The sequence below is a fragment of the Oncorhynchus nerka genome, linkage group LG9a (genome assembly GCF_034236695.1).
Source record: "Oncorhynchus nerka isolate Pitt River linkage group LG9a, Oner_Uvic_2.0, whole genome shotgun sequence".
NCBI classification, from domain to species: Eukaryota; Metazoa; Chordata; class Actinopteri; order Salmoniformes; family Salmonidae; genus Oncorhynchus; species Oncorhynchus nerka.
This window is the reverse complement of record NC_088404.1, coordinates 42248562-42262690: the sequence shown is the minus strand read 5'-3', so window position 1 is coordinate 42262690 and position 14129 is coordinate 42248562. Positions and strand designations below refer to the sequence as shown.

At 41.4% G+C, this 14129-nt stretch overlaps 1 protein-coding gene across 1 annotated transcript in view; it reads right to left on the bottom strand.

The window, feature by feature from the left end:
• The window catches only part of zgc:173742 (DNA topoisomerase I, mitochondrial), a 54306-nt gene extending 40639 nt beyond the window's left edge, over positions 1-13667 (bottom strand). The window contains 10 exon segments of the mRNA XM_029668160.2: positions 1531-1652; positions 2919-3034; positions 3139-3156; positions 3158-3261; positions 4275-4347; positions 4523-4648; positions 9530-9579; positions 12248-12323; positions 13065-13193; positions 13530-13667. Of these exon segments, the coding sequence (XP_029524020.2) occupies positions 1531-1652; positions 2919-3034; positions 3139-3156; positions 3158-3261; positions 4275-4347; positions 4523-4648; positions 9530-9579; positions 12248-12323; positions 13065-13180 (801 nt within the window). The 5' untranslated portion in view covers positions 13181-13193; positions 13530-13667.
• Positions 13668-14129: the final 462 nt, after the last annotated feature.

Sequence of the window (14129 nt, the reverse complement as noted above, 5' to 3'; positions counted from 1 at the left end):
AACATATCCAGAATCCAGCACCCCCAAAATAATTGGGGACATTCATTGAGCAAGGAATCCATACTAGCAGCACATCAACATATTTAAAAGGAAGGGGAGTTTAGCTATAGATAAATATAAAAATCTGGGATAAGGAGCTCTAATGCATCGTCTTGGCACCAGTAACATTGTGATAGTTTCCCTTATACAGATCCAGTCCAGACACTCCAATGACAGTGTGGACACTTGGAGCCACCGACCTTCCCTCTAAGCATGATTGACAGGCAGCGGGTGGGCGGAGACTGGGGGCAGTCAGGCGAGGAGAGGTTTCCCGTTATAATAAAACAGTTTAATTGGATTTGTTCATATGCGGGGAGCGACTTGTCTGGATTAGCATATCAATGCCTTTACACAAATCATATTTTCAAGAGCATTGGGCACTAAGCAGCACGAAATTAATTCTGCATGATACGCCTTTGGGCTTGGTGGAGTGTTGTGTACAGAGGACACCCCACATACACCCATGTCTGTCATACTGCATCTATACTGAACAAAAATAGAAATCCAACATGAAAAGTGATGGTCCCATGTTTTATGATCTGAAATATGATCCCAGAAATGTTCCATACTCACAAAAAGCTTATTTCTCTCAGATTTGGTGCACAAATTTGTTTACATCCCTGTTAGTGAGCATTTCTCCTTTGCCAAGATAATCCATCCACCTGATAGGTGTGGAATATCAAGAAGCAGATTAAAACATCATGATCCTTATAGGTGAACCTTGTGCTGGGGACAATAAAAGGACACTAAAATGTGGTTGTCACAACACACTGCCACAGATGTCTCAAGTTGAGGGAGCATGCAATTGGCATGCTGACTGCAAGAATATCTACCAGAGCTGTTGCCAGAGAATTGAATGTTAATTTCTCTACCATAAGCCGCTTCCAACATTTGTTTTAGAGAATTTGGCAGTATGTCCAATCAGCCTTACTAAGGCAGACCACGTGTAACCACGGCAGCCCAGGACCTCCACATCCAGCTTCTTCACCTGTGGGATCGTCTTAGACCAGCCACCCGGTCATCTGATGAAACAAAGGAGTATTTATGTCTGTAATAAAACCCTTTTGTGGGGAAGACCCATTCTGATTGTCTGGGCCTGGCACCCCCTCCCTGGCCCACCTATGGCTGCACCCTTGCCCATTCATATGAAATCCATAGATTAGGGCTTAATTCTTTTTTTTTTTTTCCCCCCCCAGTAAAATCGTTAATGGTTGCATTTATATTTTTGTTCAGTATATTTAACTCTGCAGGGACATTCAACATCTCTATTAGTTGAACAGTATAGGGTCCCGAGGACCATGTTCACATTTCTCAACCACTACTTGTTTGGTTCTCGGTTGGACTTCCAACTCCAAAATATGTTTATTTTTTTTTAATCTTAAATATGCTATACCGACAACTTGAGCCACTGATGTTATTCCAAGAACAAGCTTAGAAAACAAAGTAAGATGTTTCAAGGGCTGGTCTCTCTAGGCTTTTCTTCCTCCTCACCTTCCTCCAGTCCTTGAAGAAGTTGTTTCGGAACACATCTTTTGTGGTGTATTCATGGTCAAGCATCTGAGCAAAGAACAGGGCCACCTCCTCTGCAGCAAGGCCCAGCTTCACAACTTTACCTGGTGAACAAGCACATCACACACACAGTTCCATAAGATCCATAATCTTAGCTGGGCTACATTTTCAGTAAACAGCTTGCAGGTCCTAGGAGGGAAAAATATATAATGTTGTAGAATAGTTTAGGACTCAGCTTTACTTTTTCCCCCTTGTATTACTCTCTGAAACTAACAGGTGCAAATGCTTGGTAAATCTTGTCCTCGTCATGTTCTCTAAATAGGGGAGCGAAGTGGCACCACTATATGAGTAGCTCAAGTGACTAGAGGAGCTGTGACCTCAGTCAGGCTTTTGGAGCATAGTCAGAACCAAAATGCACCATATCAACTAGTGATTGGGATTATATTATTGTTGCACTAGTTGGCTGTACCTGCACAAAAACTCCAGTAATTGTCCTTCATAGCTTGTTCTCCATCTTTTTAAATATGGAGCCAAATTGTTTTCAAATTTCCATGACTGATCAAAACTCGTTCTCATGGCTCTTTTGTCCCTCTGCAGCAGACAAAAGGTGAGCAACATGTTTGGACCATGGAACCACAATCACAGTATTGAATTGCATACATATCGTATCAGACCCTTAAGTATTGTGATAATATCGTATAGTCCCTGGCAATTCCCCGCCATAATATCATCCCAAAAGGTCCCCTAGGAGCCGGCTCAGCAGGCCAATCAATGCCCAGATAGAGAGAGGCCTGCAGTGAGTGGCTGTGGATTTACGTTCCATACCACTCCAATGGGTGAATTAGTTGTGGAGGCCTGGCCCCAGAGGGACTTCACTACACACAGGGATTAACTTATCAAACCTACTCTTTTGACATAGGAGCTGTCAGGGCTGCACTATGGGGGGAAAAAAACATGTCAAAACTATGGTTCTCAATCAAAATGTTTGATCCAGCCAGACATCCCTGGGCTGTATGCCCTAAATAAAGGAGGCTGATCTTTGGGGGCAGCTGTTGATCCATGCAAATCAATACAGCGTTGAGGAACAATCTTCTGGGGTGAATGATGAAAGGAAGGATCCTCCCCAGAGTGTCGTAGATAGAGGAGAACGTGTTAACAACATTCAACTTTCAATCTGACCCAGACAGAATGCTTGGATAGTCTGAAAGTGAGTTACCAGCCTTCCTAGCGAAACTCTCTCATGCCAGGGAATCTACTTAGATATTTAGAGTGAAGAGCCTCGCTTTGAGAAGTGTTAAGTGTTTACTTCTAAATGGTCGATGATCTGACGAGGTGAGTATAAACCTTCAGACCAGCAGGGCTGTACTGACCATTGTAGTAGAAGTTAACGTTGTCTGGGAGATGCTGGTACTCCGGTGGGAAAAAGGGACCCCTGTGCTCCAGAAACTTCCATTTTACACCATCCTCATACTTGTCCTCTTCCCACCTGAGGGACAAAGAGTGCGTTTCAGAATGAGCCTCTCTTTCATAAAAAGGTTCATACAACCACCTCCCACACATCGGGCATATAGAAAAACAAACAAGCCCCACCATCTCCAGCGCTGCTGCTTCTTCTTCTCTTTTTTTGATCTTCAACGCTTTTGCTGCCTCAATCTCTTCCTTTGACTTCTTCTTTGTAGTGACTGGATGCTCCGCCTCCTCTTTCTTTGGCTTCTGGGAGATCAAGACAGCAGCACAGAAACAAGACAATTTACACAGTAGGTGATTTACACAATCAGTGAGCCCATTGTAAAATGTCCCAAAACAAAGCTTGTTTGTTATTTCAGCTGTACCCATCTTGAGTCAAATTCGCAAAGCACTAACATTACACAATAAAATATTTACTGAACAAAAATATAAATGAAACCATGTCAAAGATTTTACTAAGTTAGTTCATATGAAGGAAATCAGTGAATTTAAATAGTCTATGGACTTCACATGACTGGGCAGGGGCACAGCCATGGATGGGCATAGGCCAGCCACTGGAGAGCCAGGCCCAGGCAATCAGAATTAGTTTTTCCCTACAAAAGGGCTTTATTATGGACAGAAATACTCCTCAGCTTCATCAGCTGTCCGGGTGGCTGGTCTCAGACGCTGCCGCAGGTGAAGAAGCCGGAGGTCCAGAGCTGGCGTGTTTACACGTGGTCTGCGGGATGTGAGGCCGGTTCGACATAATGCCAAATGATTTAAAACAACGTTGGAGGCAGCTTATGGTAGAGAAATTAACATTTATTTATCTGACAACAGCTCTGGTGGACATTCCTGCAATCAGCATGCCAATTGCACACTTCCTCAACTTGAGACATCTGTGACATTGTGTTGTGTGACAAAAGTACACATTTTAGAGTGGCCTTTTATTGTCCGCAGCACAAGGTGCATATGTGTAATGATCATGTTTAATCAGCTTTTTAATAATCTACCTACCTGACGGGTGTGGCATATCTTGGCAAAAGGAGAATGCTCACAAATAGGGATGTAAACAAATGAGAGAAGTAAGCTTTTTGTGCACATGGAACATTTCTGGGATCTTTTATTTCAGCTCATGAAACATGGGACCAACAGTTTACATGTTGCGTTTATTTTTGTTCAGATATATTTTCCACTTTCAGTTCCCAAAGTGGGGGAAAATGATGCTACTACATAAACAGCTAAAAACTAGAACATTTGACTGCGGGGAGGATGCCTACCTTCTCTTTCTTTATCCCCTCCTTTGTGTTATTCTCTGTCCTCGGGTCAGCCCCGTCCTTCTCTTTCAATTTCCTATTTAAAGGCAGCAAATAACATCTGTGTACAGCAACAATGTGCAACACTATTTGCTCACCTCCAACAGGTAGTGGTGTGGTGGAACTGATGTTCGCATGTTACTAACACTTAGTCATAGGGTAACTGAATGACAGATGGACTGAGGGCATATAAATAAGGGAGACCTGCTCACGTTGGGGTTGCACTGGAACACGAGGGACCTTCCATGGGTTTATCCTCTGGTCTTTTCCTCTTTTTCCCCCTCTTTTCTGGCACAAAGTCTCCATCTTCAGGCTCCTCTTTTACAGCCAAATTAAACCTGAGGAAAGCACGAAGAGACACTGAACAATGACCAGTCACTTTCACTCCCATATCAAGTGGTTGGAAAGCATGACCACATCCTGCTGTGGTCCCCTTTTACTTCCCAGTAAGACGTAGCTATTCAGAGTAATACCTCAATCCAAAAGTACACCATTTAGTGACCACATGTAATTACAAAATTACAGTGATTAAACATTATAGAAAAGGGCCTGATGATAGTATAATAATAATAATAATAGGATGGCAAGCTTGTATTTCCCAGCAGTATGCCTTGGAAGTGGGAAGGAAATTTACCAAATTAATAAATCAACATTACAACCACCACTGCAACTTAATTACAGTACTGCTTCATTTCAAATGGTTGGAAGGAAGGAAAAGAAAGAAAACAGCTGTAGATGCTAATTCCCATTACAGGCAGAACGGAACAGGATAATGTACAGGGATGCCAAGTTTTGAAAATCGCTTGGAGTGAGATTTCCTATGGGGAATGTCGTTGTCTCCACCCCTAGCCAGGGGGTACTTAACTGGGGGACACTGAATTAAAATCGGGTTTTTTTTGTTAGAAAATGCTCATATTAGCAGTGGCTAACCACAGGATAGACTGCAGTTTCTTTGTCCATAGGAAACCAATGTGAATGTAATTTGGGTGAACTATCCCTTCAAAATCTCCTGACTAGAGGTCCCTCTCTAAGAGGGTTGGTGGCCCACACCTGATCTACAGTGGGGCAAAAAAGTATTTAGTCAGCCACCAATTGTGCAAGTTCTTCCACTTGAAAAGATGAGAGGCCTGTAATTTTCATCATAGGTACACTTCAACTATGACAGACAAAATGAGAGAAAGAAATCCAGAAAATCACATTGTAGGATTTTTTATGAATTTATTTGCAAATTATGGTGGAAAATAAGTATTTGGTCAATAAAAGTTTCTCAACACTTTGTTATATACTCTTTGTTGGCAATGACAGAGGCCAAACGTTTTCTGTCAGTCTTCACAAGGTTTTCACACACTGTTGCTGGTATTTTGGCCCATTCCTCCATGCAGATCTTCTCTAGAGCAGTGATGTTTTGGGGCTGTTGCTGGGCAACATGGACTTTCAACTCCCTCCAAAGATTTTCTATGGGGTTGAGATCTGGAGACTGGCTAGGCCACTCCAGGACCTTGAAATGCTTCTTACGAAGCCACTCATTCGTTGCCCCGGGTGGTGTGTTTGGGATCATTGTCATGCTGAAAGACCCAGCCATGTTTCATCTTCAATGCCCTTGCTGATGGAAGAAGGTTTTCACTCAAAATCTCACGATACATGGCCCCATTCATTCTTTCCTTTACACGGATCAGTCATCCTGGTCCCTTTGCAGAAAAACAGCCCCAAAGCATGATGTTTCCACCCCCATGCTTCACAGTAGGTATGGTATTCTTTGGATGCAACTCAGCATTCTTTGTCCTCCAAACACAACGAGTTCTATTTTGGTTTCATCTGACCATATGACATTCTCCCAATATTCTTCTGGATCATCCAAATGCTCTCTAGCAAACTTCAGACGGGCCTGGACATGTACTGGCTTAAGCAGGGGGACACGTCTGGCACTGCAGGATTTGAGTCTCTGGCGGTGTAGTGTGTTACTGATGGTAGGCTTTGTTACTTTGGTCCCAGCTCTCTGCAGGTCATTCACTAGGTTCCCCCGTGTGGTTCTGGGATTTTTGCTCACCGTTCTTGTGATCATTTTGACCCCACGGGGTGAGATCTTGCGTGGAGCCTCAGATCGAGGGAGATTATCAGTGGTCTTGTATGTCTTCCATTTCCTAATAATTGCTCCCACAGATGATTTCTTCAAACCAAGCTGCTTACCTATTGCAGATTCAGTCTTCCCAGCCTGGTGCAGGTCTACAATTTTGTTTCTGGTGTCCTTTGACAGTTCTTTGGTCTTGGCCTTAGTGGAGTTTGGAGTGTGACTGGTTGAGGTTGTGGACAGGTGTATTTTTATACTGATAACAAGTTCAAACAGGTGCCATTAATACAGATAACGAGTGGAGGACAGAGGAGCCTCTTAAAGAAGAAGTTACAGGTCTGTGAGAGCCAGAAATCTTGCTTGTTTGTAGGTGACCAAATACTTATTTTCCACCATAATTTGCAAATAAATTCATTAAAAATCCTACAATGTGATTTTCTGGATTTTTTTTTCTCATTTTGTCTGTCATATTTAAAGTGTACCTATAATGGAAATTACAGGCCTCTCGTCTTTTTAAGTGGGAGAACTTGCACAATTGGTGGCTGACTAAATAATTTTTTGCCCCACTGTATGTTCCCCAAAAACTTTTCATTTCTACAAAATTAACCTACAATCAAGAAAAATCAAATGAATATTAATTTACAGTTGGTTGAGGCCGATGTGCAAAATCTTACTCTACATAGGAATAAATGCAAAATATCTTGCCTACCATTTCGATAGGAATAAATGACAAAGCAAGATATGAGGCAAGGGGCATTTCAATATAGCCTATTCTCATTTTATGACAGCCACACCACACTGTTTTCAAAACTGTCCATAAATGCTTACAAAAATGCACAGCCCTCATTGAAAATAAATAGAATTTTAAAAAGAGTTTGAGGACAAGATGGTAAATCAGATTTCGAATAGACCATTTACACCAGAAGAATTCTTAAGAAATATTAAGAAGTTAAATAATAAAAAAAGTATGGGGAATAACAATAGTGTTCTTGCTGAGATAAGCACAATAATTAGACTATATTTTAGCCAATTGTAGGGGAAGGGAATTGTTCTAGTGACTTACATCAGCTATTGTGTAAGACCAAACAAATTACAGAAAATCTTCTGAAGACGACATAGCCTAAATCTGTTGCTACACCAAACCCAAATGATCTTTCAATGTATTGTCCCGGCAGGTAGCCTAGTGGTCAGAGTGTTGGGCCAGTAACCAAAAGGTTGCTGGATCAAATCCCCAAGCTGACAAGGTAAAAATGTGTTGTTCTGCCCCTGAGCAAGGCAGTTAACCCACTGTTCCCCGGGCGCCGAAGACATGGATGTCAATTATGGCAGCCCCCCGCACATCTCTGCTTCAGAGGGGTTGGGTTAAATGAGGAAAACACATTTCAGTTGAATGCATTCAGTTGTACAACTGACTAGGTATCCCGCTTGCCCACTAGAATCAGTTACATTTGGGTTCACAATTTGTAGTTTTCATAATAGTTACACAAATCAGGTCACCCTAACAACATTTATTCTAAATGCTGCCTTTTCGTTGTTATAGCCTTATCAACCTAGTCCTAAATTGCCAATGATCAAACAAGGGGAATAATGTGGGCTATAGATCTGGGTAATCTAAATTGTGGAATAAATCCCTAGTAGTAGGCTATATTATCACACATAAAGCATTTTGCAACAATTATAGACAAAAACAGCACTACAAGTTGCCGTGCTGCTCTTTTGACAATTTAGGTTATACACTTTGATAAGCGGAGAGCGAACATGCCTGTACAGTCTGCCGTGACTGCACTCCACTCTAAATCGTGAGGGGCGTCTTTACAAATGCGCATCCAATCGCCTTGGTCCCGGACCCTTACTAAACCGCGGTTCACAGTGCAGTGGCAGGAAAATGATGGATCTACCAGGTGAAGCTGGTGCAGATACAACACTCATGATGTAGAATTGCAGGTGCATATGCTCCGATTTGAAAAATAAGTTACACACTGAATTCACAGTGGAGTAATTCAAAAAATTAAATAGGGAACTTTTTTTCAATGCGTGAGAAAGAGGTGTGGTGTGTGAACAGGGCGAAATGCGTGTCTCGCGCCCAATGCATGAGAGTTGGCAGCGCAGATGATGCATTTAATGGGATAGTTTGGGAATTTGTCAGAGGTCTTTTATATACTTCCCAATAGTCAGATATATTGATACCATTTTTATGTATCTGTGTCCAGTATGAAGGAATAGAGAGGTAGTTTTGCAAGCCAATGCTAACTAGCGTTAGCGCAACGACTGGAAGTCTACAGAAACATCCAGTCATTAAACTTCCTTCAAACTGCACACAGATACATAAAAATGGTATTCACCAGTTTCTGAATCTGGGGAAGTAAATTGCCAAAATCCCGACCTATCCGTTTAAGGACCTCCAACCCTTCACCCCCTTTTCTTGTCACCGACAACAGTACAGATGGGTAATGATGGGATATTCTCTCAGTTTCTTCCAACGTTCTGTCTGAATGTCACCTAACTCATCTGAACAACTCATTCCTGTATGGCAAATCAACATATTCTTTCCATTTCCTAAGCAAGAGAGGTAGACTTCAATAGGATTAGGAAAAATGTTGAAATGCCAATAGGTTCGTCTGTGAGGGAGAAACAGCCTGAGTAAGTCTAAGAGAGAGTCCATAAACAGAGAATTAATTGTATATGTCATTCACTTTGTCAGTGTGACTATAAGGAAGCAAAACCGATACTGTTATCTGTAGCGGATTGTACCTTTCAGACCTAGCCTAAACTCCCACCATCCATCCCCTCAGAACACAGCGGTTTTTAATGCATTGCTTTTCTGACGAGCCACAGACACTTTTCTTCAATACAACAGGAAATACATTTTCTGATAGACAGCAAACACTCCCTGAAAAAAAGGGGAATGGATCCTGTCCAGGCTCTTGGAAATCCAAATCACAATAATTAATTTTGATCACCTCCTTACCATTTGAAACGTTAATGGATTAAAACTACATTTCCAATGGCAGCAGAAATGTGCTGATGTGACACTTTGAGCGATATCAAGCCACAACTTCAACAGAGCTGTAGTTGAGAAAAGCCATGACAATTAGCTGGCTCTCATTACCAATACTGTTAACAGGATGCAGTCTCAGAGGAAAATGCCCACCTCACATCATCATCAAAGCTCTCCACGCTCTCCGTTTTGAAAGCCTTGACCTAATATAGAGGGAAAACAGAAAAACAAGTCAGAGCGCAGCACAAAAGATAAAATACTCAAGCTCTTCACTCAACTCCGTTTGTGGTCTGCATGTACAGTACCAGTCAAAAATGTGGACACACCTACTCATACAAGGGGTTCTCTTTATTTTTTACTATTTTCTACATTGTAGAATAATAGTGAAGACATCAAAACTATGAAATAACACATATGGATTCATGTAGTAACCAAAAAGATAAAGTGTTAAAGAAATCAAAATATATTTTATATATTTGAGATTCTTCAAAGTAGCCACCCTTTGCCTTTGACAGCTTTGCACACTAAGCATTCTCTCAACCAGCATCATGAGATAGTCACCTGGAATGCATTTCAATTGAAGGGTGTGCCTTGATAAAGGCTAATTTGTGTAATTTCTTTCCTTCTTAATGCATTTGAGCCAATGGGTGGTGTTGAGACATGGTAGGGGTGGCATACAAAAGATAGCCCTATTTGGTAAAATACCAAGTTCATATTATGGCAAGAAGGCCAGTCCATTATTAATTTAAGACATGAAGGTCAGCCAATCTGGAAAAAGTCAAGAACTTTGAATGTTTGTTCAAGTGCAGTCGCAAAAACCAAGCGCTATGATGAAACTGGCTCTCAAGAGCACCGCCACAGGAAAGGAAGAGTTACCTCTGCTGCAGAGGATAAATTCATTAGATTTAACTGCACCCCAGATTGCAGCCCAAATAAATGATTCAGAGTTCAAGTAACAGACACATCTCAACATGAACTGTTCAAAAGAGACTGTGTGGATCAGGCCTTCGTGGTCAAATTTCTGCAAAGAAACCAAGAAACACGAGCAACGGACAGACCGGTGGAAATCTGTCCTTTGGTCTGATAAGTCAAAATCAGAAATGTTTGGTTCCAACCGCCGTGTCTTTGTGAGACACAGAGTAGGTGAGCAGATGATCTCTGCATGTGTGGTTTCTACCGTGAAACATGAAGGTGGTGGTGTGCTTTGCTGGTGACACTGTCAGTGATTTATTTAGAATTCAAGCCATACTTAAATCAGCATGGCTACCACAGCATTCTACAGTGATACGCCATCCCATCTGGTTTGAGCTCAGTGAGAGTATAATTTGTTTTTCCACATGTCAAAGACCCAAAACACACCTCCAGGCTGTGTAAGGGCTATTTGACCAAGGAGAGTGATTGAGTGCTGCATCAGATGACCCGACCTCAACCCAATTGAGATGGTTTGGGATGAGTTGGACTGCAGAATGAAGGAAAAGCAGCCAACAAGTGCACAGCATATGTAGGAATTCCTTCAAGACGGTTAGAAAAGCATTCCTCATGAAGCTGGTTGAGATAATGCCAATAGTGTGCAAAGCGGTCATCAAGGCAAAAGGTGGCTACTTTGAAGAAGTAGAATGTTGAAGAACGTTTTTTTGTTTTACACTTTTTTGGTTACTACATGATTCCATGTGTTATTTCATGGTTTTGATAACTTCAGTATTATTCTACAATGTAGAAAATAGTAAAAATAAGAACAAACCTTTGAATGAGGAGTGGCTTCTGTCTGGCCACTACCATAAGGGCATGACTGGTGGAGTGCTGCGGAGATGGTTGTCCTTCTGGAAGGTTCTCCCATCTCCACAGAGGAACTCTGGAGCTCTGTCAGAGGGACCATCGGTTTCTTGGTCACCTCCTTTACCAAGGCGCTTCTCCCCTGATTGCTCAGTTTGGCAGGGCGGCCAGCTCTAGGAAAAGTCTTGGTGATTCCAAACTTCTTCCATTTAAGAATGATGGAGGCAACTGTGTTCTTGGGGAAATTCAATGCTGCAGAATTGTTTTGGTGTCCTTCCCCAGATCGGTGCCTCAACACAATCCTGTCTCAGAGCTCTACGGACATTTCCTTTGACCTCATGGCTTGGTTTTAACTGACATGCACTGTCAACTGTGGGACCTAATATAGAGAGGTGTGTGCCTTTCCAAATCATATCCAATCAATTTGAATTTACCACAGGTGGACTACAATCAACTTGTAGAAAGGTCTCAAGGATGATCAATGGAAACAGAATGCACCCGAGCTCAAATTCAAGTCATAGCAAAGGGTCTGAATACTAAAAAGGTATGTTTAAAAATATATATTTTTATAAATATGCTAAAAACAATTAAACCTGTTTTTTGTTTTGTCTGTATGGGGTATTGTGTGTAGATTGACGAGAACGTATATTTAATTCATTTTAGAATAAGGCTGTAACCTAACAAAACGTGGAAAAAGTCAAGGGGTCTGAATACTTTCCGAAGGCACTGTATGAGAAAACCCCTATGTTGAGAGATTCAGTATGAGGGTAATGGAACTTGGGCACCAGTCCAAGTACAGTATCAGGAAATCCATTTCTATCTAGCTGGTTTGGGGAGCTTCTGGAATCAACTATCATGGGGTTCACACAGGGACACGCTGGCAGCACAGGCTGGGAAGATGTAACCTGCAGTCAAATTTCTCAGGAAAAACTATCCAGTAGTACAAATGTAAGTCCCATAAGCTGTAGCGGTGGTGATTTAGGCCTACTTGCTGTTGCTACTACTACAGCTGCTCCTGTTGATAGCGCCACTGCCATAACTATTAGGCTACTACGAACACACAATATGTAGTGTATGATTTAAGAAAAAGGTACTTACCTTTTTCTGAACTTTTACTTTTTCCACCCGCTGAGACTTTGCTGTGGCTTTAGTTCTTTCCTTATTGGGCTTTGTACTGTCAGATCAGAACAGAAAGACAGGGAGAAAAATAGAGATGGTCATATCTCTCTCCCCGAGTTGGTACCTCCAACTTAACTCTAGTCTGCCATGAAATGTCATCAGGGACTGTCACAGAAGGCTGCTGCCAGTCATGCTTACAGGTGTCTATTCTTCTCTTTCATCCCATTAATTACACATGCCAGTGACAGATGACTCTGGATTCATTTGTTTGCTCATATAATGCATCCAATATCAAGGAGAATTAATGTATTCATATAAAGATGGAGTACCCTACTCTGGGTAATGAAAGCAGGCATCCACACACATTGTAGCACGTTACTAGATTTACAATTGCTGGCTTGTTTGGGGACTTAATTTCTCTCAATTGTTTTGCAACATTCTGTGTGTCTACACCACAGAGCTGTGATGTGTATGATATTGGGAAGATGTTGACTGTTGTTTCAGTTAACTGTAATTCAGGAGTATAGAAGACATGAAGAAAGTTAGGATGCAGTGCATGGAAAGGTAGTGTCTAACTACCTACATGCAAAGACAATCTTTACAAAATGAGATATACAAAAAAAAAGTGAATGCTGCAGTGAACATATGTTTCAGATTAGGCCTAGCTAGTGCAATATGTACTACTTGGGTCTTAGAGATAGTGAGGAAGACAATTTCATGGATGCCTATGCGGATTTGTTACTGAGATTGATATTGCACATAATATAGGATATTGTATGTCACTGTCTGGACTCACCTTTTCCTAGGTGCGTCTCCACCCGAGCCTCCTTCCTCATCACTCAGCCTCTGTCTGGGTGTCTTCGCTTTGGCCTTCCCTCCTTTGGCTTGGCCAACATTCTTCTCTCCGCCCATCTCCTACAGAGAACTGTAAAACAGACCGTTCATTAGCTAGCAGAATGATTTGCTTGGTGCAGAATGGTTTGTTAACTCAGATGGCAGCGCTAACCTGACAAGCATGGAAGTGCAGTAGAAATCACAAACTAACGTTACATACATGCATTTTCAAAAATTCACGTAATTAGCTCTGAACAGCAAAATATTGTGTGATACTATGGGTTGCTAGCGTGAGCAAAATATCCCGGTCACATGGGTTAGCATACGTACTACTGTATTATACTAAACCATATTTGCTTAGCTACATTAACTAACTAGCGGTGTGTGGTTAGCTGGAAAAATCTAATTGTCAGTTCCACAAGCTTACCACTTCTTCTGTGTGCTAAATTTGGCCTTGACTGATCACTTTTGCTACGACTGGCGAATTTACTGTCTTAGTGTATGGCTGAAATCTCCAAACCGCTGTCTGTAGAAAGTAGCGCGAGATTTTTAAAGTTCAACGCTATTGAGTCTGATTGGCTGAATAAATTAATTAGCTGGCGATCAACCCCCTCTGTCTGCGAATACGCCTTACTGCAGCTAATATGTGCTTTTTTTATGGGGAATATAATGAGGAATGAAAGTACATAATAAAGTAAACAAGGACACTCATAGCACAGCAATAAATATGTTAAATTAATAATATGGCTTAATTTTATTTATTTTAAATATGCACTTCTATTTGCTTTCTGACAAGCCCTATTCTAATAATCGTATGCATGATCTGAGGACTGGATTGGCGTAAGCAAGCATTTTACACAAAACAACCACATATCACAGTTAAAGCAAGTAAACACTTTCCTCAATAATGCAGCTATCATCATATCAGCAAACTAAGTTGCTCTTGAAGCTCAGTGATTATTTTAATGGAGGAATTAAATATTTATTTAATAAAGTCGTATTTTGGGGTCCTAGTTTTTGGTTGGCT